The sequence below is a fragment of the Aythya fuligula genome, chromosome 3 (assembly GCF_009819795.1).
Source record: "Aythya fuligula isolate bAytFul2 chromosome 3, bAytFul2.pri, whole genome shotgun sequence".
Taxonomy (NCBI): Eukaryota; Metazoa; Chordata; class Aves; order Anseriformes; family Anatidae; genus Aythya; species Aythya fuligula.
This window is the reverse complement of record NC_045561.1, coordinates 117,711,817-117,733,327: the sequence shown is the minus strand read 5'-3', so window position 1 is coordinate 117,733,327 and position 21,511 is coordinate 117,711,817. Positions and strand designations below refer to the sequence as shown.

Here is a 21,511-nt window from a genome sequence, read left to right as displayed (position 1 = left end):
ACCCAACGCCAACCTTCTGCCCCAGCCGAGCCAACGGGGAATATTTACATCCTAAATAGCTTCCAGAGGTTGTGAGGTGGCTCCCAGCATCCCTCCTCCTAAGGAAAATTTGGATGTTCCAGGATCAGGGCTGCCAGCAACACCGTGCACCCCTCCCTGGGTCCTCTCTGGGCTCCCTGTGCCTTCACCCGGTCTTTATATCCCGTGAGGAAGTGCTGGCATAAAAGCGAGCTCAGCATCGAGGGCAGCAGCCCTCGCAGATCCAGCCCTGGCCAGGGAGAAAGGAGAGGATGAGGCCGCAGTGCTGGAGGAATTATTGACGTGCTCCAAAAAATATTCATATTTCAGCACAGCAAAGTCTACTCGCAGGACCACCGAGGTTCCTGGGCTGAAAAACATTTCCTCCAGCAGGAGCTGGATCCGGGCTATTTCTTCATCTGTTCCTGCCACGCTCCTGCCTCCAGAGGAAGCTGGAAAGCCTCGTGCCCAGCGCTGAATCTCACTCAGGTGCCCATCAGGTGGCGAATGATGACGCAGAGGTTGCAGGATTTATTGGGTGTCGCTGCACATCTTCAAAAATTGCCCTCTCACGGGAAGGAGTAAGTCCTAAATTTCCAGTTTTCGGCTGGTAAAACGCAGCAGGACTGATCTTTTCTCCCGAGGCCCCAGGAACTGGTGAAACCTGGCTGCGTGCTCGAGCAGAGCCTGTCCTTTGGACGCCTCGACGAGTTACAGCTTGTCCAGGTACTGTGAAAATCAGCAGCCGAGTGTTCCTCAGTCTGCCAGGCTCTGACCCATCTGTCAAACTGGGTTAAAAACAGCCCCGAGGGAAAAAAAAGGCACGGAGGGGTGACCAAGAAGCAGCAGGAAGCACCACGCTCCTTTCTGGTAGGAAAGGAGGCTGGAAACCACGCCACGGGGCCGATATTATCGCGACAGGGTGACTCCTCTCGTGGGGACGTTTCAAATTAGGCTTCAAAACTTAGCTTGTACACGTGCAGGAGGACAGGGAGGGAACGCATCCCCCCTCCCGAGGCTTGTGATTTGATGTCAACCCCCTCCGACAGCCTTTTTTCTTCCCGACGTCAGGAGCAGAGCCCCGTTAGCAGCCGCCGAACACCAGGCAGGGTTTTGGACGTCCCGTCACTCCCGGGGACGAGGCTTTGAAGGTTTGCCAACCTCCACGCTTCTGAGGCAGGCCGCCGGCTCCTCTTCCCCCGGGGATGAAAGGCAAGCTGGGGCTCAGCACCACGCAGCCGAGCCGTGGCTTTGTTCAGCAGACAGCGAGGATCAAGCCGGGAGCTATTTCAAAGGGAAGGAGCCCTCCCCAGCTCCCCCCTCCTGCCCCGTGTGCTTCAAATCAGGGCACTCGCGCTGGTTCACAGCCAGACATCCACCCACGGGGGGGTTTTTAGAGGCCAGGAGGGTGCCGCAGGCTCCTCCCGATGTCCCAGAGGGGTGCTGGCAGGGACAAAGGCTGTGCACACACAAAACCCTCGAGGAGAGGCACCACAACCCCAGGGAAATGCTGCGTGGCCCCTCGCGACTTTGCCACGAGTTTGCACATCCCTGCGGGCTGCCACCTCTCCCTTCTGGAGGCAGGAGTCCCTCTGCAGCGTCCTAAAAGCTTCGGGACACCCCGGAGCATGGACCAGACACGTCCCCCTAGCCCAAAACCCCGCTCTTATCTTCTGGCCTGACTTTATGCTGATAAGAGAGGGGGTAGAAACAGCCCCCCAGCCCTCACCCGTATCGGTGCCGGCTCACGTCGCGGATGAGGCGCTCGGAGAGGTAGGCACCGATGCGATCCAGCTTCTCCGGGGCCGACAGGGCGTAAAAAGTCAGCTTCTCCATGTTGGTCTTCACCAGCCCATCCTAAAAGAGAGCGAGGCAGGGCAGCCAGAGCCAGAAAGCATCAGGAGCATCCGCAGCAAACCTTGGTGGTGATGGAAGAGGCCCAGAGCACCCCGGTCACCTCCTGGTGCTTCCCCACACCTTGAAAACTGGGGAACGCAAACGAGGGCTGCCTTCCGTCCTAATTAAGCACATTTTGACGTGCCACAGCTGAGGGTGACCCTGGTGGAAACCCCCACGCCGTGAGCGCAGCACGAACCGTTTCGGCAGCATCTCGGTCGTGAAATGGAGACAAAAAGCTGAAATTTGGGGTGTTTCAGGAGCAGCTGGAAGGCCCTGGGCATCCCCAGCTCCCATTTAGTGGGGAAGCAATCAGGGAACTGAACTTTCCTGCACCCAGGCAGCTTCTGAGCTGAAGCTTTAAGAGGGTCCCACTCTTAGAAGCTGCTTTTCCTCTCCTACAAGGAGGGACAAACGCCTCCCCGTGTGGTTTTACAAAGCCAGAGCACCCCCCAGCCTCCCAGGAGCTGTTTTGGGCAGGTCCCGTCGCATCCCCGCAGCCCCACAGCTGCACAAAAGCAGCGCCTCGCTTACCTCTGGGTCCTCGGGGAAGATGTTGTCCACCAGCCTCTTGTAGCGGGGCCGCAGGGCGCCGCAGCAGCCGCACACACCTGGGAGAGAGGAGGCAGAGCCGGTGAGCAGGGATAAAAACCCTCAGCCCCTGCGTGGAGATGCCCTTGGTAGGAAAACGTCCCCGGATTCAGCGGCACCGGCTTGATGCCAACCCAGCGTTTAGCGGCCAAAAAAAAACACAAAACCAGGAAAAAAAAAAAAAAAACGCAGCTGAGAGGCAGGGATTTGGCTGTTGACCAGCACCGTTTGACGTCGGAGCGCAACCGATTTGCTCCTCTCGCCCAGGGAAGCAGCTCCCCGATGGGGACAGTCCCCTCGGATTTGGGTTTCTGGACCTCGGGAGATCTTCTGCGGGTCCTCAGACCAAGAGGGAGAAGGAAGAGAGAACATCTCGTTGCAAAATACGGAAGGAAAATGGAAATTATGGAAGGAAAATCCTCTTCGCAGCCCCCAAGCTGAGCACCACCAAGCCCCCCCGACTCTCCCCCTACCTCCGGGCTGTGGGACAGCAGCCCCTGTACCCCATAAGGACCCCAAGCATCCCGTGTGCCTCACGGTGCCACCCCAAAACCCACGGCACCGTGCTCGGCGTAAAACCACCCAGAACTGGGGGCAGGAGCTGGGGGTTACCGCACGCAGCCCCTCTTTTTGGGGTGCCTCAGGCACGAGCCACGGCCTCTCCAAGGGCCAAAATGCATTTTGTGGGGCATTAATTAACCTCTTCTTAATTGGGAGCAAAGCCCCAGCTACCAAACATCCCGAATGTGGCTGCTCTGTTTTTGGGGAGCTGCTAAGGGGGAAGGGATTCTCTGTAACCTGGGTGCTTCTCCCTCTGCCACATCACATTTCACCCCACCTCATCGGGTCCCAGCGACCCCATAAACCCGGGACCACCAGCTCACCCTATAAAATACCCCGAGGGCTTCCCCGTAAGCGACCCCATTAAATCCCACAGCCCCGCCAGCAGTTATCCCACCCCCAGCAGCGAGATTTCGGAGCGTGGCTCAGGGTTATCCCTGGGAGAGCAGCCATGCTGCCACCCTGGCCCTGGTGAGCGAAGCCAGGAGCAGACCCAGCGCGGATCCGTCGATAATAATTACTTAATTAAACCCCGGTGCCTTCCCTCTCACCCGACGTGACCCCTTCTTCTCCGAGCACGAGGATTTTGAGGCCTCACCTGCAGGCAGAGCAGCAGCAGGACGGAGATGAAGCCCCTTGGAGGGGGACCAGGCACCGTAACCCCCCCCAGGGAGCATTTTGAGCTCTTTTGGGATGGGAAAAGCCAGGACCCTGCTGCCCAAACCCTAAAACCATGCCAGGGCAGGATCCCTCACGGCCCAGCTCCAGCCAGAGGGAGGACAAAGCCTCGTTCAGGGCACGATTCTCTGATGCCTCGCACGAGGGCTGAGCTCACTGCAGCTGGGCGCTCATCCCCCTGCCTGTTTGCAGCAAACCAGGAGGAACTTTCCCGTCCCAAATCCCTGCCTTCCGTCAGCTTGAACCCAGCCTGGGTGGAGAAACGCGTGCACAGACAGGGGGGAGTGTAAAAAAAATCTGTAAGAAACCGGAATAAAAATAGCACGGAGCTTGAAGAAAACAGAAGGTTTTGCCTCGCTTTACTTCCCCTCCCCTAAGGGCTCTCCAGAAGAGGAAAAAAAAAAAACAAAAAACAAAAAAACAATGAGTCTGGTCCCAATATCTGCAGAAAACGTCCCCAAACGCTCCAAATCTTCGCGCCAGGGCTGGCGACAACCCCCCGTGGCCAAGAAGAGCGGCTCCCCTCTCCCAACCCCAAGCCAGCACCCCAAAAAGAAGCGAAACGGGGCAAAGAGGGGAGGAGGAGAAGCGTACCTGCTCCGGCCACGTGCAGCATCTCCCAGGAGCAGGCAGGGCCGGCGGCGCAGAGCTGCAGCGCGGGGCTCAGCACCCAGCTGCTCAAAGCCATCGCGGCCGGGGCGAAGGCGAGGGGCTGGGGGGGTCGCTCTCGGCCCCGCAGCGCCGCGAGAGGAGGCAGAGAAGCGGCGGAGGCATCGCTGCGGGGCGATGCTCAGCCGGGGAGCGGGCGTTTCAATAAATAAGGGAGCTTTCAGCGCGGCTGCTGAGTCACCGAGGCGGCTCCGATGGCAGCTGGGAACACGGCGCTGGCTCGGCTCCGCCGGCGGGGGTGGGTGGGTGGGGAGCCGGGGGGTTTGGGGAGCAGCTTTCGGGGGTACGAGGTGCAGGGGGTGGGTTCGGCGAGGTCCCCAGGGCCTGAAGCTTGCCCCTCGTTAGCGCTGCTGGCTAACGAGCAGCACGGGCAGAGATAATGAGGGGGAGGCTCGGCGGGTCGCGGCTGAGCCCAAAAGATGACCCCAAAAGATGACCCCAAAAGACGATGGGATGGGGAAGGAGCGAGGATGGACCCGCGCGGTGCCGTGTGCTCTCCTCCTGCCGGCAGCCACGGACATCAATTTTCTTCAAGAATGGGCAAACTGACGCACAAAGAAACACAATTTGACCCCCTCCTTGTGGGGGAACCCACAAACTTGGGGCTCCTGCCGGCACCCCGAAAATGTGTGTGATGTCGCGGGTGTCACCTCTGCCTCGCTGCCCCCCCAGGGTCACTTTTTGGGCTCCTCGCCGCTCTCAGGTCACGTCCGTGCTCTCACCAGGGGGCGAAGCAAGCCAAAAGGGCCTTTTGCTTTGATAGATCCGAGAAAATTGATCTAATTGGGGATAATTATAGGGTCCCAGCTGTAACGGGGGCTTTTGGGATGGCAGAGCAGCCAGAGGAGACCGGGACACAGCCACACACCCTCCCACCACGCGCTGACCTCGACCCTTTCCCCACAAACCCCCTCCCCTCTTCCTATTTCAGCAGCACGCCGGCGACAAACCCCACCAGAAAGCCTCCCAGACGCCTTACGCAGAATTTACTTAATAAGGGCACTCCGGCTGATTGCAAATAAATCTTAATTAAATCAAGCAAAATCCCTCGTTAAATCTAATACGCCGCGAAGGTCGCTCGCTCAGCTCCGGGTAGGAAAAGGGGCCCGGAGGCAGGGAGCACGGTGCTGTCCCCACACCCCGAACCAGCCACCTTCCCCTAATCCCCTTAGCCAAATCCCATTTACGTGCCCGACGTGAGAGCCTCCTCTGTGCCCGGCTTCCAGCTCCCTCTTTGCTTTGGGTAATCCTGCCTGGGGCACAGGGTGAGATCTCCGAGGCATGGTGATGGGAGAAATGTCACCGAGTGATATTGGGGCTGGCCCGGAGACTTTTTTGGTCCCGGTCCCTGTAGGGTTGGATGGAGCTGGGAGCCCCAGGTCACGTCAAGAGGGGAGAAATTATTGGGGAAGGTACGAAATCAGCGATTTGCATCCCCATGCAAAGGAAGAGCAGCCGTAAAAAGGTGAGAGACCCCCGCAGACACATCTCATGGGGCAGGCAGAGCTGGGGAAGGGGCTAAATGCGGCTCGGCCCCCCAGTTCTGCTCGTTAGGGGATGCCCTGATGGTAATTAACAGCTCCCGAGCTCCCCGAAAGGCTCGGGCTGTGTGGCTGCAGCTTGCTCCCTGCTCCTCAATCGCCGCTCATCCTTCAGAGGGCATCATCAAAGCGTCCTGTGAGGAGAGCCAGCATCGGGCTCCGAAGGCTGGATGGAAAAGCCGTGAGCAAAAACACTTTGGGGGACAGCAAAAACGCTTTGGGGGGCGTTGCAGAAGACCCAAAACCTCTGACCACAGCGAGAAGCGGCGCCAGCTGCAGGGAGCCACATCTCCAAGGGCCTGAGAAACATTTCCAGGCACTGGCAGCAAATAAGAAATGAGCCGAGGCACCAAATGCAGCTTTAAGGACCCCACAATATGCAGGGGGACACAAATCAGCCCCGCTGGCAGCCCGCACCCCTTTGGCCATCCATTTTTTACGCTTCACCAGCTCAGCCCGCCGGCCCGACACCCCTGCAGGCACGCCAAGCTCCAGCAGCAGGCAGATTAATTAATATTTCCCTGCGGTGATTAAGGCCGGGCATTAAAACCACACTGCACGCGGGGGAAGCCGCGCGTTGAGGGCAGGGAGCTCGGTGCCACGGACCCGGCACGCGGGGAGGAGAGGAGAAGGGGAGTTAAGCGCCTTAAGGGGCGGCCGGTTTCATTACACAACGCAGGGCAGAGGGAGATTTGGGGGAGGAAAGAGCTTAAATAGCAGGAAATTTCACTCAAAACGCCGGCCCCAGCTAGCAGCAGGGCTCCTGGACGCGAGACGCTCGCTGGGCACGGCGTGGATGAGGTGGTTTTGGTCCAGGTCCTGCACGCAGAAGGCAGCCTCCAAAAATCTGCTTGGTTAAGAGCTGGGTTAAGGTCCACAGCCCCCAAAAATCTGCTTAATTAAGAGCTGGGTTTATTCTGCGAGCCCACACGGCACAGAGGCCACGGGAAGGTTTGCAAGTTGGGAAGGGTTTTAAAAAAAAAGAAAATAAGAATGATTTTTGAGTGTTTAACAGCAACGCAGCGAGGTTTGATGGGAGCTGCTGACCAGCCACGTTCCCGTGGTTCCCCATTTCCTCAGGATTTGCTAAATCAAAGCCCGCAGCTTGGGCAGAAATCGTAACCAAACAGCCTCACAGAGAGAGAAGTGAGATGAAAGCACCGCGGCCACGCTTTCCTCCACCCTTTTCCTGGGCTGGTGGCAGCCCCCGCGGAGGGGGAACAACTCCGGGCACCCCGAGAGCTCGGCGGCGTCTGCTCCTGCAATTAGCGCTTGTGCAACAGCACCAGAGCCCTGGAGCTGTCGGGCTTGATGAGCTTCGAGGCGAGCCATGCCAGCTACTGGCCTGGCACCGGCCCCGTCCCTCAGTGCAGATGTCAAATTCTGCCAGATGTCGTTTGGTTTGAGCCCAAAATAAAGCCGTGGCCACGACCGCAGCCCTCGAGGTTTTAGCACGAAGCAGCTCGGGAAAGCCTCCGGCACCACCAACAGCCCCTTCTCCTCCGCGGGCGCTGAATTAATTTGCGGATCGTTTAGTTAAAAAGCACAGAAGAAGGGGGAAAAAAAGAGAAAAGAGAGAGCTTAATTGCACTTCACGTTCCCCTGCTGAGCCATCCGGGTCCCACCGAGGGCGATTTATTCAGCGCAGAACCCATCGGCTGCTGGCTGGGGCTCAGTGGCACGCCGGCAGCCCCAGACGGCTCGCAGGGACCTCGCTGGCGCCCACCCGTCTGCGCCGCCTCCTCCCCGGGCAGCCAAAAAGCCTGGTTCCCCCTGCTGCCGAAAAAAAAACAAAAAAAAAATAAAAAAGGGAACCTCTATTTCCAGCTCCTCTGGGGTGGGAGGAGGCAGCTCGTGCCGGCACAAAGCGCAGGGAGGGAGCGTGGTGGAAACAAACCCGGTGGCTGCCCGGGTTGGGTAGGGCTCCCGAGGCCGGCCGCAGCTCCAACGGGGCTCCAGGGCTGCCAAAAAGGAGCAGGGGATGGTGAAATCCCGCTGGGAAGCCCCCACGGGACCATAAAATCCATCCCATGCCCGGCGTTCCCGGCTCTCAGCCTACTCTCTGATTGTGAAGCCGTTCCCGGAGCCCCTCAGCGGCACGGATTGCAGATTGAAGGCTCGGCGCACAAACCAGGGCGCAAAAGCATGGGTTTTCCCCAAAATTGGGATCAGAGAGCCCCCCAAAAACAGGGCAACCCTGTTCGGCAGCACCCCAGCTCCTGTGGCATGAAATATCCCAAGGAGAAGCTAATCCCTGAGCTCGCACGGGAGGTGGAAGAGCAGCCTGAAGGCCGGGCTCACAAATCCACGCAACGCCGGCTGCCCAGGCTGGGCTCGGAGCTCTCAGTTCCCATATTTTCACCAAAGGCTGGGAAAGGAAACCAAAAGCGGGGAGAAATCAGGCAGAACTCCCCCAAAACCTCGCCTCGGCCACGCGAATGCCAGCGCTGTGGGATTAGAGGGATGGAGGCGCAGGGCGGGAGGGCATCACACCCCCCAAACACCTCCCCGGGAGGCAGGCAGGTCCCAAAAATGCTCTGCGGGCAGGACGCCTGCCCCAAAATTCCCCCCCCAAACCCTAATCTAATCTCTCCCGCAAACCAAGAGCTGGTTAAAAGAGAGATTAAAGAGATACGGATAATCCCCTGCATCCCCACTGCACCTTGCAGCCCGAGCATCCCACGGAGCTCTCTGCCAGCTGCTGGAAGCTTTCCAAGCCCGCGAGCTGCAGCAGCGCCCGGCTCCGGGCGAAGGGACCGAGCGTTTGTCCTCAAATTCACATTCAGGTCCCCTGGGGACGCTCTGCCCTTCCTCACGCTACATCCCGGGAGGAAACCCGGCGGATTTCGGAGCGGGGACATCCCCTAAAGTGTGGGTTTTGGAGTGGGGGCACCCCCCCGAGATGCTAGAGGAGGAGCTGGGGGTAGATTTGGCACGGGGGCACCTCCCCGCGGGCAGCCAGGGGCCGAGCACGCCGCAACCCCAATACTTTGGGGGGCTTTTGGGGTCTCGCCGCTCCCTTTTGGGGCGCTGCTGCCATCCGTGGCCGGGCTCTGCTACCGGGGGCAGCAGCCAGGGCTCGTGGCAACCTCGCCACCAGCTGCCCCAGGGCGAGGAGGGGAAGGAAACGAACCCCCCCGGGGGTTCTGCGGGTGGAAAAATACCAGCTGGGAGACCTGAATGACTCAACGGAGGCAGCACCGTGACGAGGAGAAGGGAGGAAAGGAAACCGAGCGTCCCGCCTCGGCTTCCCTCCCCGCAGGGTTGGAAAATCCGCTCCCAAACCCGCAGGCTCCGCTCCTATTCCTGCTGTGCAGCAACCCCAAAACGTCCCAGCTCCGTGTGAGCCCTAAAATCGAGCACCCCATCACGCAGGAGGGGAGGGGAAGCCCCGTGCCCACGCCGCACTCACCCCCGGCACCGCAGCTCCTCGCTGAGAAGGGGCTCAGCCGGCAGCCACCCCACAAACGGGGGGCTCCGGGGTTGGGGTTCCCATCTCTGCAGCGCCGACGGCCCCGGGAAGGATGCTCGGGGAGCGGGGAGGGAGGATTTAAGAGCCCGCTGCCACCCCCCGAGCCCTTCCCAAAAATCTCCCGGCAGCTTAGCGCAGCCCCCAGCGGAGGGGGGGCGGCCAGCTGCTCGGCCAGCTGCTCCCCGTTCCACCCAGCATCACCCCGCTGGCTTTGGGGTCATGGGGGTGTATATAGGGCCGAGCTCTGCGTCGGGATCAGCAAGTCCCCAGTATGGCAGCTGGGGGTGATTTACAGGGACAAATCTCTCCTGGTATGGGGTATGGGGTTGGGGGGTGTGGGACACCTCTCCCCAGGTAACCAGGTGGAGCTGGAGAGCCCCACACAAAGGACTGGGAGATTTCCCCTATAATCTGGGGTCAGCGGTCCCATAAAGGAGCTTTCCCTCCCTGTCCCGGGGAGGAGGCGACCCCAAGAACCTGGGCTGCTGATGTGGTTAATGGGGAGGGGGGAGGTTAAAAGATCCCCCCCTCAATGCCCCACTGATAAAGGGGGCGTACGGCCCTTTATGGGACCACCCTGTGTGTCCCAACCCCAAAGAGGGTCGCCCACAGTAACCAAGGGGATGCATGGCCCTATAACAGACCAAAGTCCCCCCCCAGGCCCTAAAAAGCGGTCACCCCCCAATAACTGGGGGCGTGCCCAGGACGGAGGTGCCCCCATCCCAAACAGGAGGCACCCCCCAGCCACTCTGGGATCACAAAGCCCTATATAGGACCGAGGCTCCCCCAAACGCCCCCGAGGGGGGCACCCCGCAGAAAACAGCGTGGTGCACGGCCCTATACAAAACCAGGATCCCTCCACCCCAAAAAGGGGACACCCCCAGCAAAGGAGGGGTGGGGATCCAGGCCCGGTACAGGACGAGCCCCCCCAAAAAAACACCGGAGTGGGGGCGCACGGGGTAGGGGGGCTCAGAGCCCGGCTGAGGTGCCCTAAACCCAAATCGGGGGTCTCGCACGACCCCCGCCCGGTTCCGCAGGCACTCACCGTACATCGCTGCTGCTGGCCCGGCTCGGCTCGGCTCGATTTGCCGGCCGGGGGCGGCACCGGGAGGGGAGTGGGGGGGGGCGGCACCGCAGCGGCTCCTCCCGCAGGCACGGCTGCAGCGCCCGCCCCTGGCACGCCTCGGCTCGGTTCAGCACGGCCAAAACCCCACTAAAAAAGGCTGGTGCCCCCCGCCTTGGGGTTGGGAGGGACCCCCAGAGACCGTAGGGTCCGTCCCCTCTGCCTGCTCGCAGGGCAATTAGGTGTTAATTAAAATATTTTGGGGAGTTGAAGCCACGCTGGGGGCTCCCCGGGTGGTGGAGACACGTTCCCTGGGGATTTGGGGGGGGAACACGCGGTGGTCATCACATCGAGGGGCTCCCGAGCAGCTCTGCTCAGCCCGGGGTAAATCAAAAACCTAAAATGTGGGGTAAAACGTGGTGAGGAGGGCAAATCCTCCTGCCCCACACACCCTCGCCCCTTAGTTTGGAAGGATTTGGGACCATCAGCTCGCTGCAAAGGGTCATTGGGACAGTGGCCCTTTGGGGACATGGTGGTAGCCACAGCCCCAACCCCAGTCGCCACCAGGAGCCCCGAGGTCCCCTCAGCTTCGCCCCAAAACACCCAGGGCAGCTGCGAACCCCTAAATCTGTCACCACTGGAGAAACCCCACAGAGCCTCAACGAGCCAAGCTGGACGCGAGCAGCCTGCCCTGATTCGGGGTGCGGGTCCAGGCTGCCCCCGGGACCTTCCTCCTCCTGATTTATGGCACCAGACGAGGATGGAGAAGGCTCAAACCCTCCCCACCGCCAGCACCGCCCCCGTCGGGCCCTACCTGTCATCGCCACGCTGGGTCGTGCCACCACGGGGACCCCGACGCACTCCAGCCTCGCCCTGAAGGGTCCCTCACAGTCACCAGCTGGGATCCAGCCGACCTCCAGCCTCTCCCCCTGCCAGCAGGGGGGAAGAAACGCCAAATTATTTGGGGATAGGGTCAGGACGAGTGGCCCCGTCCCCTCTTTGGGCTCAGAACCGCGGTGCCGAGCTCAGCACGGCACACGGGGCACCGAGGGCTGCTCAGCTCCGGGCCCTTGGGGACTTGTGGTGACAACGGGGAGCCTCTCACCCCGGCCACCTCCTTTGTCAGGCACGTCCGTGTGTCCCCGGCCCCGTCTGCTCCCTCCTTCCTTCCTCCCGCAGCTGTTTCCATGGACACGGAGCTGCTGCAGCAGCAGCAGCCGCAGCGGGGTCGCCGGCACCGAGCCCTGCAGCCTTCCACCAGCCACGTGCCAGGGGTAGAACCGAGCCCCAGACCCACGGGAGGACTCCCCGGAGCTGCTCCTGCAGCCCCCTCGGGGTGTTCGTGGTGGATCTCCCACACCCGGATCTGTTCTTGTGCCCACAGCGGCCCCGTCGGGCTGTTCTCGTGCCCTGATGCTCCTCGTGGTGCTTCTTGCACGAGGATCCCCTTCCCGGGCACGAGGATCCCCGAGGAAGTCGCTGCATGCCCAGCTGCGAAGCCCAGCCCAGGATTAGTGAATTATTGCGTTTGTTGTCATTAAGACCCGGGTAATTGCACTGCTGCTCCGTATTTATTACTGCTCCGTTATTGAGAGATAAATCATTTATCCCTAGAGCTGTTGGTATGGTGTCTGGTACCGTATCCCAGTCCCTTATGCTGCCTGGACTCACAGAAGACGTTGGTGTGGTGTTAAAACGACCTTCCTCCACCTCCTGCCCCTATACAGAGGGGCTCCATCCCTCCCAGCCCAGAGAAAACCCCACAGAGGATTTATATCTGGTCGTAAAACAAGGGAATAAAACAACCTTTCTTCGTCCTCTGTGCCAAACAAAGGACACAGTTGAGCCAGGCTGGAAGGAAATCCCAATTTCCCCCTTTCTCACACCACTCTGCTCCCAGAGAGGTTTCCAAGACCCATGAACATCCCTATGAGCAGAAATAACTCGACGTAGATGCGTAGGACCCACGGAGAAAGGGTTAAAGGGACGGGCTCGCAGCACCACAGAGCGTTGTGCCTGCTTCCATCCAGCGGCCGGACAGCAGGAAGATGAAGCACGAACGCAAGATAAAGAACAAACCTCAAGATAAGGTGACGTGAAGACGAAGAGCAGAGCTGGAGCCATAAAACACCCCGAGCCGTGTAACAGCGGGGCGCTTTCGGCAAAGATTTATGAGAACAGATAACGAGGCAGCAGGTTCCCAAACTGCCCATAACAGATCTGTCAGAGCAGCTCCTCGCTGCCACTCAGGAGGAAGCCAAAAGGGGCGGCGAGGACTCAACACCCAACGCCCCTCGTCCATGGCACGCACCAGGGATCCCCACCGCAGCCCCGGTGCCTGTGAGGAGGTGGTGGCAGTGTGTGCAGCCAGTGTGTTCCCAAATTTTGTACAATAAAATCCCTTTCCTCACCTTTCCAGGTGCCCTGCCACCCCCTGTTCCAGACAGGAACTCCCAAAACCTGACATGTGCTCCCAGCAGGAGTTTGGGAGAGGAAAACCCTCTCAGGTCCATCTCTGCTGTGACAGCAAAGTCCCAAAGAGCTGAGAGGTGCTCAAACCACGTGGCCCCTGCTGTGGGATCTCCTGACCGTGAGGTGATTGAAGAAAGGGGGCTCAAAACCCCCAGCAGCTCCTTATGAGCCACCTCCAAGGGGGACGCAGCCCTGCTGGTGTCCATAAATCCCCTTCTCACTGGTGCCACCCAGACTGGGGAAGGTGCAGTTGCAGAGCCGTCGTGTCCCCCTCCTGTTACCTTGTCTTCGAGGCATGATGCAGGGCTGCTCCTCCCCATCAGGCCCTAGAACGAGCAATTAAAGCTGTTAATTACAACACAGCGCCCTGGGGACGGCTGCCCAATGGCCCCTAACCAAGACCAAACCCTACTAACAACATCACCACCAAACCCTGTCCCCAAGCACCACGTCCAACCTCTCCTCGAACACCCCCAGGGACGGGGACTCCACCACCTCCCTGGGCAACCCGTCCCAAGGCCTGACTGCTCTTTCTGACAGAAATGTCTCCTCATTTCCCACCTGAACCTCCCCTGGCACAACTTGAGGCCATTCCCTCTGCTCCTATCACTGGTTACCTGTGAGAAGAGGCTGACCCCCAGCTCCCCACCACTTCCTTTTCAGAAGAGGCTCAAGATTTCATCCAACCTGGCCTCAAAAACACCTCAGGGACGAGAAATCCCTGGGCAGCCCCTCAGCACCCCCTGAGGGGAGGATCCCTCACCCCCTAACCCAAACCACCCCCTCGGCTTTAAAACCATTCCCCCTCCTCCTACCAACACCCGACTGACCAAAAACCCTCCCCAATTCTTTTATAAGCCCCAAGGAGCACTAAAAAGCCGCAGGAAGCCCCAGAAACGGCTCCAGGCGAGCCCCAAAGCCCTGAGGGGGACCCTGAGGGGGGCTCTGAGGGGGCCCCTCCCCCCTCCCCGTCAGAGAGGCGCGAACCGCAACTCCCGCCAAATCTCGCGAGATCTCCGCCTGCCGCCGTTGCTATGGAGACGCGGCGGGGGTAGAGGGGAAGAACCCGGAAGTGTCGCGCGAGCGGCGGCGCAGGGCGCTGAGGAGGCCCCGGCCCCGCTCCCCGCCGCGGCCTAAAGTCGCCGTTGTCGCCGCCGCCGCTGTTGTCGCCGCTGTCGCCGCCGCCGCCATGGAGGCGAACGCGCCGAAGCGGAAGGAGCCGCGCAAACCGCTCCGGATTAAAGTCATCTCCATGGGCAACGCGGAGGTGGGCAAGGTGAGGCGGCGCGATTGGCTGGAGGGAGATGAAGGACGGGCGCGCTGGCCAATCGGGGAGCGGGCTGCCCCGCTATGGGGGTCGCGGATTGGCCGCCGCGCTGGCAAGTCGGGGAGCCAATCAGAGCGGCTCGCTGCGTACGGAAGGTTGGTGAGAGGCTTCGTGATTGACAGCGGAGGGGGCGGGGCCACGCGTGGATGCGCGGCTCTTATTGGCTGCGGTTGGGGGGAGGGCGGGTTTGTACGGCTGCGGGCGGGTGTCATGGCGGCGCCCAGCGGGTGTCATGGCGGCGCCCATGGCCAAGGCCCGATGGCCGGCACCCGGCCCCGTCTGAGGGAACCCCGCGGCCCTGAGGGTCTGGCCTTGGTGGGGGGCTCCCAGCCGGGTTTTTCTCTCAAGTGCTGCCCTCCCCCTGTGTTAAATAAATAAAATAAAAGTTCTTTAAACATCTAACACCTTAAAGTCCCCTCGGGGCAGGCGAGTGCCTGTCAGAGAGCGAAAAACCTCGAATGTTTCCCCAAAACAGCGTGAGCGCAAATCCCTGAGGCATTTCTGTCCTCGAGGCCCACAGCAGCGAAATTCCTCTCACAAACAGGGGCTCACCTCCCAGTCAGGGCAGAACCAGGGCTGGTGGGGATCCTTTGGGTCCCTAAATGCGTTTTTTTAACAGCCTGAGCAGGCAGCCTGAGGTGTTCCCCGAAATTTTGGGGGCTCTGGCTTCCCCATGTCAACAAACGGGTTTTAAATAGGGGAATAAATCCCCTCAAGAGTTTTGTGGCACTCGTACCTGCAAATACAGGCTTCGCATTCTGCCTGCACAGCCATGAAAGCAGCAGATGTGGCCTTGCCTGGCTCTGCAGAACCTTTTGCCGGGTAAGAGGTGCCTGGACAGTGTGGTTTTCCCTTAAATCTCCTTAAATTTCCCTTAGATCTCCCCTTCTGACATGCCCACAGCTCCCTCAGTCTCGCTCAGCAGCCACCTCTTTACTGAGATGCGCCCTGAGGCTAAGCCCGGGGCTCTTTCTCTTCCAAATGCTTAAGGGATAACAAACACCCAGGGCTGGAATCCCAAACTTCCCTTCTTTTTACAGAAAGAAAGCTGCTCCTGGTAATTATTGATACTTTGGTTGTGAGTTAAGTACTTGGTTTAGGGACTTAGGGCAGAAAATGTCTCCGCAGCCACCCAGCAGGCTGAAGGCTGTCGGCTAATTCAGCATTAACGTGACCGTGTCCTCCTGGTGAGATTTTCCCTCTTCCTTCCTCCCAGAGCTGCATTATAAAGCGCTACTGCGAGAAGAGATTCGTTCCCAAATACCTGGCGACCATCGGTATCGACTATGGCGTCACCAAGTGAGTATCTTTGTGGTGAGGAGCTGGGGTGAGCCACGTCGTGCGGGAGTTTCTGGGGGGTCAGCGAGGTGTCTGCTGCAGGGGACAAAGGGAAAATGTGGGGTGGGTCTGTCCTGTGTCCTGCTGCTCCTGGATATCCTCGTGGCACTGAGCTGGGCATGCTGTGGAGTGCAGGGCAGCCAGGCTCTGCTGCGTTAGTTTCCCACATCAGATAATCTGCATTTCACCTTCCTCTGGTAGCACAGAGCCCCACTGCCATGTTACATCCAGAGCTGGGCCTGTCCTCCTTGTCCGAGCAGCTCTTGGGACAATTTTCTGGCCGTTAAACCACGCAGTCAGAATTTCTTATTGATTTCTCTGGCCCTGATCACCCAGCTCTTTCTCTGCAGAGGAAAAGCATTCATCTGGAGGCACAGCCTGTGCGAAGGTTGAGGCAGAGCATTCTCAAGCATTTCCTTCCTGTTCTTTCAGAGTGCAGATCAGAGACCGAGAGATCAAAGTGAACATCTTTGACATGGCGGGGCACCCGTTCTTCTATGAGGTAAGGCAGCCTCAGCCCTGGACAGGACACCACAGAGCTGCCCTCAGCCTGCCCATCCATGATTTTTTTTGGCACCTGCCAGCTTTCCTCAGCATCCCCGAGGGGCTTGGTCCAGGGTCTGGCACTGAATCCTCGCTCTGCCCTGCTGCCTTGTCCACAGGGACACACAAATACACACAAATGGGTCTCTCAGTCATTTCCCAGACCTTACAATCTCCCCGTTTATTGGTCTGATGCTTTGTTTGCCACTGTGCCTCACTCTTTTGTGCGTGCAGATTCATAGAGTCACATCACAGAATGACTTAGGTTGGCAAGGACCTTAAAACTCATCGAGTTTCAACACCTCTGCCCAGGGCACAACCCCTTCCCCCACCCCCATCCAGCCCAGCCTTGGGCACCCCCAGGGCTGGGGCACCCACAGCTCCTCAGGGCAGCCTGTTGCAGTGTTTCACCACCCTCATAGTAAAGAATTTCCTCCTAACATCCAATCTAAATCTCCTGCCTTTTAGTTTCAAACCATTCTCCCTTGTCCTATCACTAGCTGCCCATATAAAAAGTAAAAGAAAATAAAAATAAGTGAAAAATCGGTCTTTTATGGGCTGTCTGCTCCCCTGTGAGTAGCCCAGTGAGGTATTACTCTCCTAGCTTTTGCTGGTACAAACAAAAAAAGCTGGTTTTGGCCCTGCAGGTGAGGAACGAGTTTTACAAGGACACGCAGGGAGTCATCCTGGTCTACGACGTCGGCCAGAAGGAGTCGTTCGATGCGCTGGACGCGTGGCTGGCCGAGATGAAGCAGGAGCTGGGCCCTCACGGCAACATGGACAACGTCGTCTTCGTTGTCTGTGCAAACAAGGTAGGGCCCGGCAGGGAGACAGGTCTGTGGTGCAAGGCTCCTCGTGTTCCTGGTGTGAGCCAAGCTGTTGAGGTCCCTCCAAAAGGGAAACGCTGTTAGGTTGTAGAGAAGACGTTTGAAGAGCTGGATCTGTGTTTGAGGAGCACTAGAGACCTTCTATCATCAGGGCTTTGAGAATGTGGTGGCCACACATCAGTCAGAAAGGGATCAAGCAGCGGCTACGTTATCTCTGTGCTATGTGAACTCTCACAGGCCTTTTCGTTTTTACTTTCTCTGCTTTCTTTCTCTGCTGCCTCCATCTCCTCAGGATAAAAAATCAGCTTCTCCAACCAGATCATCATTAGGTGGTTGTCTTCAGAGCTGTGCTCCTCCAGCTGTCACTGCAGACCGTGCTCAGGTTCTGACCTTTGCCTTTTCTCTCCTTCCAGATCGACTGCACCAAGCACCGCAGCGTGGATGAAAGCGAGGGGCGGCTGTGGGCAGAGAGCCGGGGCTTCCTTTACTTCGAGACATCAGCACAAACGGGAGAGGGAATCAACGAGATGTTCCAGGTAACGTGGGATGAAGGCCATGAGGGCACAGACCCTGTATGGACCCAGGGGGGCCTGAAATCCTCTGAAATTCCCGAATCCCACAACACCTATTAGCCCCCTGCCCTAGAGGTAACTTCGCAGTGAAGTGCCACCCGGAGAAAGCCGTGACTTTCCCCTTTTCCCCCCCAATTTTAGCGTTCCCTCCTGCTAACTCCTTCCTGTGCCTGCAGACTTTCTACTCTGCCATCATCGACCTGTGCGACAACGGCGGGAAGCGGCCCCCCTCCAGCGTGGGGGTCAGCTTCACCAAAGAGCAGGCGGATGCCATTCGTAGGATCCGCAACAGCAAGGACAGCTGGGACATGCTGGGAGTCAAGCCCGGAGCCACCAGGTGAGGAGATTTCGTGCCTCACAGCCTGTCATCTTCCAGTAATCTACCAGAAATCTTTCTGGTAGCTTCTGTGGTCTCTTGGTGAGCTGCCTGCGGCTCACCGTGGTTCGTACAGCAGGCAGGTACAAGTAGTGTGTGTTTAACCACAAAATTAGGGCACTGTAAAAGAAACCCTCTGTCCTGAGCATGAAATTTCCCCTTTTAACAGGTAAGTGGGGAGTGATGAACGTGAGAACTTGCAGCCCTTCCAGCTGCCCAGCCCCACGCCCTGCCTCCGGGTTGAGCTGTCTCAGCTTCACCTTCCTTGCTCTCTCCAGGTCTGGAGAAGCTTTTAGGCTGCCACGAGGCTGCTGCCCACGTAGTCAAAGAGAGATTGCAGCTTTTCCACTTAGTAACGGTTCTCTCACGAGATGAGCTTTCTCTTGTCTTCCTCAGAGAACTTTTAGTTAGGAATTGGTCACTGCTCGTGTAAGGGGTTGGATATTGAATCTGCCACTTCTGCTGTGTGGCTCGGGCAGCTAAAACAAGCCCCCAGGGCTGTGTCTTCCTTGCTTTTCTTTGAAACACAAGAATTATGCTTGCGTACACTTTATAAAGGACCAGGAGAGCAGATTTTTGCCTAACATCACTCAGGACTCCCCCATCCTCCGAGCCTCACCTCTCTGAAAGGCAGGGGCTGAGCCAGAACCTTTTTCCAGCCCCCTCACACCCACAGGGAGAGCTCAGCAGCCCGGACGGACTCCCCTCCCTCACGAGGTGCCCCCTTGTGCACAGCCCTTGGCTTTTAGGGCTGCGGGGACGTGCAGTGCCTTCGCCCTACGTGTAGGTGGTTTGATGAGTCAGGGTTCCTTGTGCCCCCACGCTGCCTCCCAGCTTTCTGTTGCCTGTGCTGCCACCCAGGCACGTGGCACGCGGATTTTTCCACGGTGGAGAGGAAAAATACCTGCCCCAGGAGAGGGATTCTCCTCCTCTCCCTCTGCTTGCGCCCCGCTGAGAAGTGCCCTGTGAGCTTTCCCTCAGCTTCTCGTCCACACCATCACTTTCAAAGCCTGGAAAACCGTGGTGCCAGCGAGGGAAGGCTTCAGAAGTGTCTCCTACTGTGCTTTTCCAGCCAAAGCAAGGCTGCTCCGGGCTGTCTGTGGCTTTGTAGCCCTCACTGTTGTCGCTGTTTTGCTATCTCCTAGGGATGAGGTGAACAAAGCCTACAGGAAGCTGGCCGTGCTGCTCCACCCCGACAAGTGCGTGGCTCCCGGCAGCGAAGACGCCTTCAAAGCCGTGGTGAACGCCCGGACTGCCCTCCTCAAAAACATCAAGTAGGGATCGGAGCCCCTCAGAGCTGGAAATCTTCCCCTCCTCTTCCTCCCAGCTAGCTCCTGGTCAGCCCCAAGGCTTGTGGGGCGCTCCCCTTCCTCCTCAGATTTACCCGCTGGCACGGACACCGAGCAGGGGAGCGAGAGCCCAGCGTGCTCAGGATGTGTTATAAAAGGAGCAGGTGGCAACGTGAGGAAGAGGAGGGGTTGCTCGAGGAAACCTCTGCTGCTGCGGGAAGGAACTGGCTCCGGGGAGCGTCCAGTTCCTCCCCAAATCGTTGTGGCGCCAAGGACGGTCCCGTTGGAAGGATGAAGGCTCTTCCCCCAAGCACCCGCCTCATCACAGCACCTCCCTGAGCTAAACCTGGCAGGGGGAGCCCCAAAACCTGCAGCCCCTCACGCCCCACGCTCCCTCTGGAGTTACACCCCCCGTGGCAACACGTTAGGCGTGGCCGGGTAAGACAGCACCCCAAAAGACGCAGCGCCCCTACCCCTTTTGGGCATTCATTGCTGGTCACCCCAAAAAGTGCCTGGAGGGGCTTTTTGGGATCCAGCTGTTGGGATTCCGAGGGAGGCAATGGCCACGAGGGCTGCCAGCCTCCAACGGGAGATCCCTTGGGGCCCCGTGGTTGTGTCAGCACCCACTTTTATTTCCCTGCTGCTGCGTGAGGTTGGCAGGGAAGGAGAGAACATGAAGTTAGGGAAAAAAAAAACACCACTGAGGGGCAGGGGTGGGGGGTTGTGTCCTTAAATTATCCTTTTCATTTTTTTTTTCTTCCTGTGGTCAGTGCAATTTGTATTTATTTATTTATTTCCTCACTCGAGGCAGCTTTTCTGTGTTCCCCCCCCTTTCAAAACGTGCCGTAGATCAGCAGCAGATCCCCCCCCTCCTCGGCAGGAGGCTTTCAGGAACTTTAATTCCGGCGGCGTTTCACATTGCTCTGGTTTCTGCTTCCTTCTGGGCACAAGAACCCAGCCATCCTGCTGGGGGGCCACTTTCTGCTCCCCTGGTGCAGCTGTAACAGAGGGGAGGTGTTGCCACGAAGGATTAATGCTTAAAACAGCTCCACGTCTCCCCACCAAACCTATTTCTCCGCGTTTTCTTTCCGCCGAGGAGCGCTGTTTGGCGACGCTTACCCACCTAGCCACGCCGCTGACCTTCCAGGTTGTGTTCTTTTTATAAATTAAACCCCTCCAACCACCCCCGTTTTGGAACAAAGGCAGCCCGGTGAGCTGTCCTCCCCGCCGTGGCTGCTGGCTGTTAATGTTTAATTGCCCTTTTGACTCATTTCTCTCCTCCCCAGCCTGCTCCGGCCCAGGCTGGTGGCGAAGAGCTGCCCTCCGGGGTGCTGGAGGTTGTGAATCAACCCTGCAGAGCTGCACCGAGGGAATGAGGCAGCTCTGCCAGCCCCACAGGGACAGGGTGGGGGTCTGCAGCCCTCCCTGGCTGTTTTTGGGGGACCTGGAGCACCCAGAGGTGAGGGGGGGGGGCTCCGTCCTCGCCCCCCGTGCACACATCTCCGTGCTGGCTGTGTCCTTCCTCACCCATTCCCAAATTTCCCTTTGGCATCCAGAAATCCAGCCGGGAGGACAGGAAACCTCCGTCGGGGTGCCTGCAGGCACTGCCCACCTGCTTCCCAGCGCTCGGTGGGGCCAAAATGAGGGGAAAACACGAGGATTTGGGGGTTGGCCCCATACCCTGTCCCCCACAGCCGCTGCCAGGTCAGGTTTTTGCTGCTCAAACCTCGTTCCCTGCACACACCTGGGCCCAGGGGCTGAAATTTCCCCTGGGCTGAGCCCACAGCGCTAACCCCGAGCACTCCAGGAGCCTCCGGAGAGCTGCGGCTTCGCTGCCCTCGTTTGGGGTTTTAATTACAGCCCAGGAGCAATTACTTCTGGCAGAGCAGCCGGGACAGCCTCTCGTTAGAGGTCCGGAGCTGATGGAGGGCATCTCCATCAGCTTTAAATCACCTCCAGGAGTGCCTGAGGGGAGCAGGCAGCGGCTGAAAGAGGAGAGGGAACGTCCCCAAAAGGTTTTCTGTGGGGTCTCAGCCTCTTTGGGGTGATTCGGGCAGGATTTGGGCAGCCTGGGTGAAGGGGGACACGCAGGGGTGGAAGCCTTGCTTCTCTCTGCACCCCGTGGGGACGTTGTAGGGTGTCTTGGCTGCTCTGGGACGGGGAGGAGATTTTGGGGAACTACACAGGGACCCCCCCTGGTGTAGGGGGGGGACATTTCCAGCTCCCCCACACCCCAAACCTGTCCCCGGGCTCTCCGAGCATCCCCAAAACCCCGCAA

At 58.9% G+C, this 21,511-nt stretch overlaps 2 protein-coding genes across 5 annotated transcripts in view; one reads left to right on the top strand and one right to left on the bottom strand.

The window, feature by feature from the left end:
• EFR3B (EFR3 homolog B) overlaps positions 1-13,438 on the bottom strand; it is a 33,630-nt gene extending 20,192 nt beyond the window's left edge. The window contains exons 1-3 of one of the 4 annotated variants that reach the window (XM_032185246.1): positions 13,243-13,438; positions 2,449-2,525; positions 1,748-1,875 (exon numbers count right to left, since the gene is read on the bottom strand). In XM_032185246.1, the coding sequence (XP_032041137.1) occupies positions 1,748-1,875; positions 2,449-2,525; positions 13,243-13,258 (221 nt within the window). In that variant the 5' untranslated portion in view covers positions 13,259-13,438. Of the gene's footprint in view, positions 1-1,747; positions 1,876-2,448; positions 2,526-4,338; positions 4,383-10,471; positions 10,494-13,242 lie in introns of those variants that run through there. The other 3 variants (XM_032185247.1, XM_032185244.1, XM_032185245.1) reach the window with 3 other exon arrangements.
• A 587-nt stretch (positions 13,439-14,025) lies between these two features.
• Positions 14,026-19,913, top strand: DNAJC27 (DnaJ heat shock protein family (Hsp40) member C27). The gene is made up of 7 exons (XM_032184678.1): positions 14,026-14,237; positions 15,505-15,587; positions 16,059-16,128; positions 16,817-16,981; positions 17,410-17,532; positions 17,745-17,905; positions 19,090-19,913. The coding sequence occupies exons 1-7, from the start codon at positions 14,151-14,153 to the stop codon at positions 19,220-19,222; spliced, it is 822 nt and encodes a 273-aa protein (XP_032040569.1). The 5' UTR covers positions 14,026-14,150; the 3' UTR covers positions 19,223-19,913.
• The last annotated feature ends 1,598 nt before the right edge of the window (positions 19,914-21,511 follow it).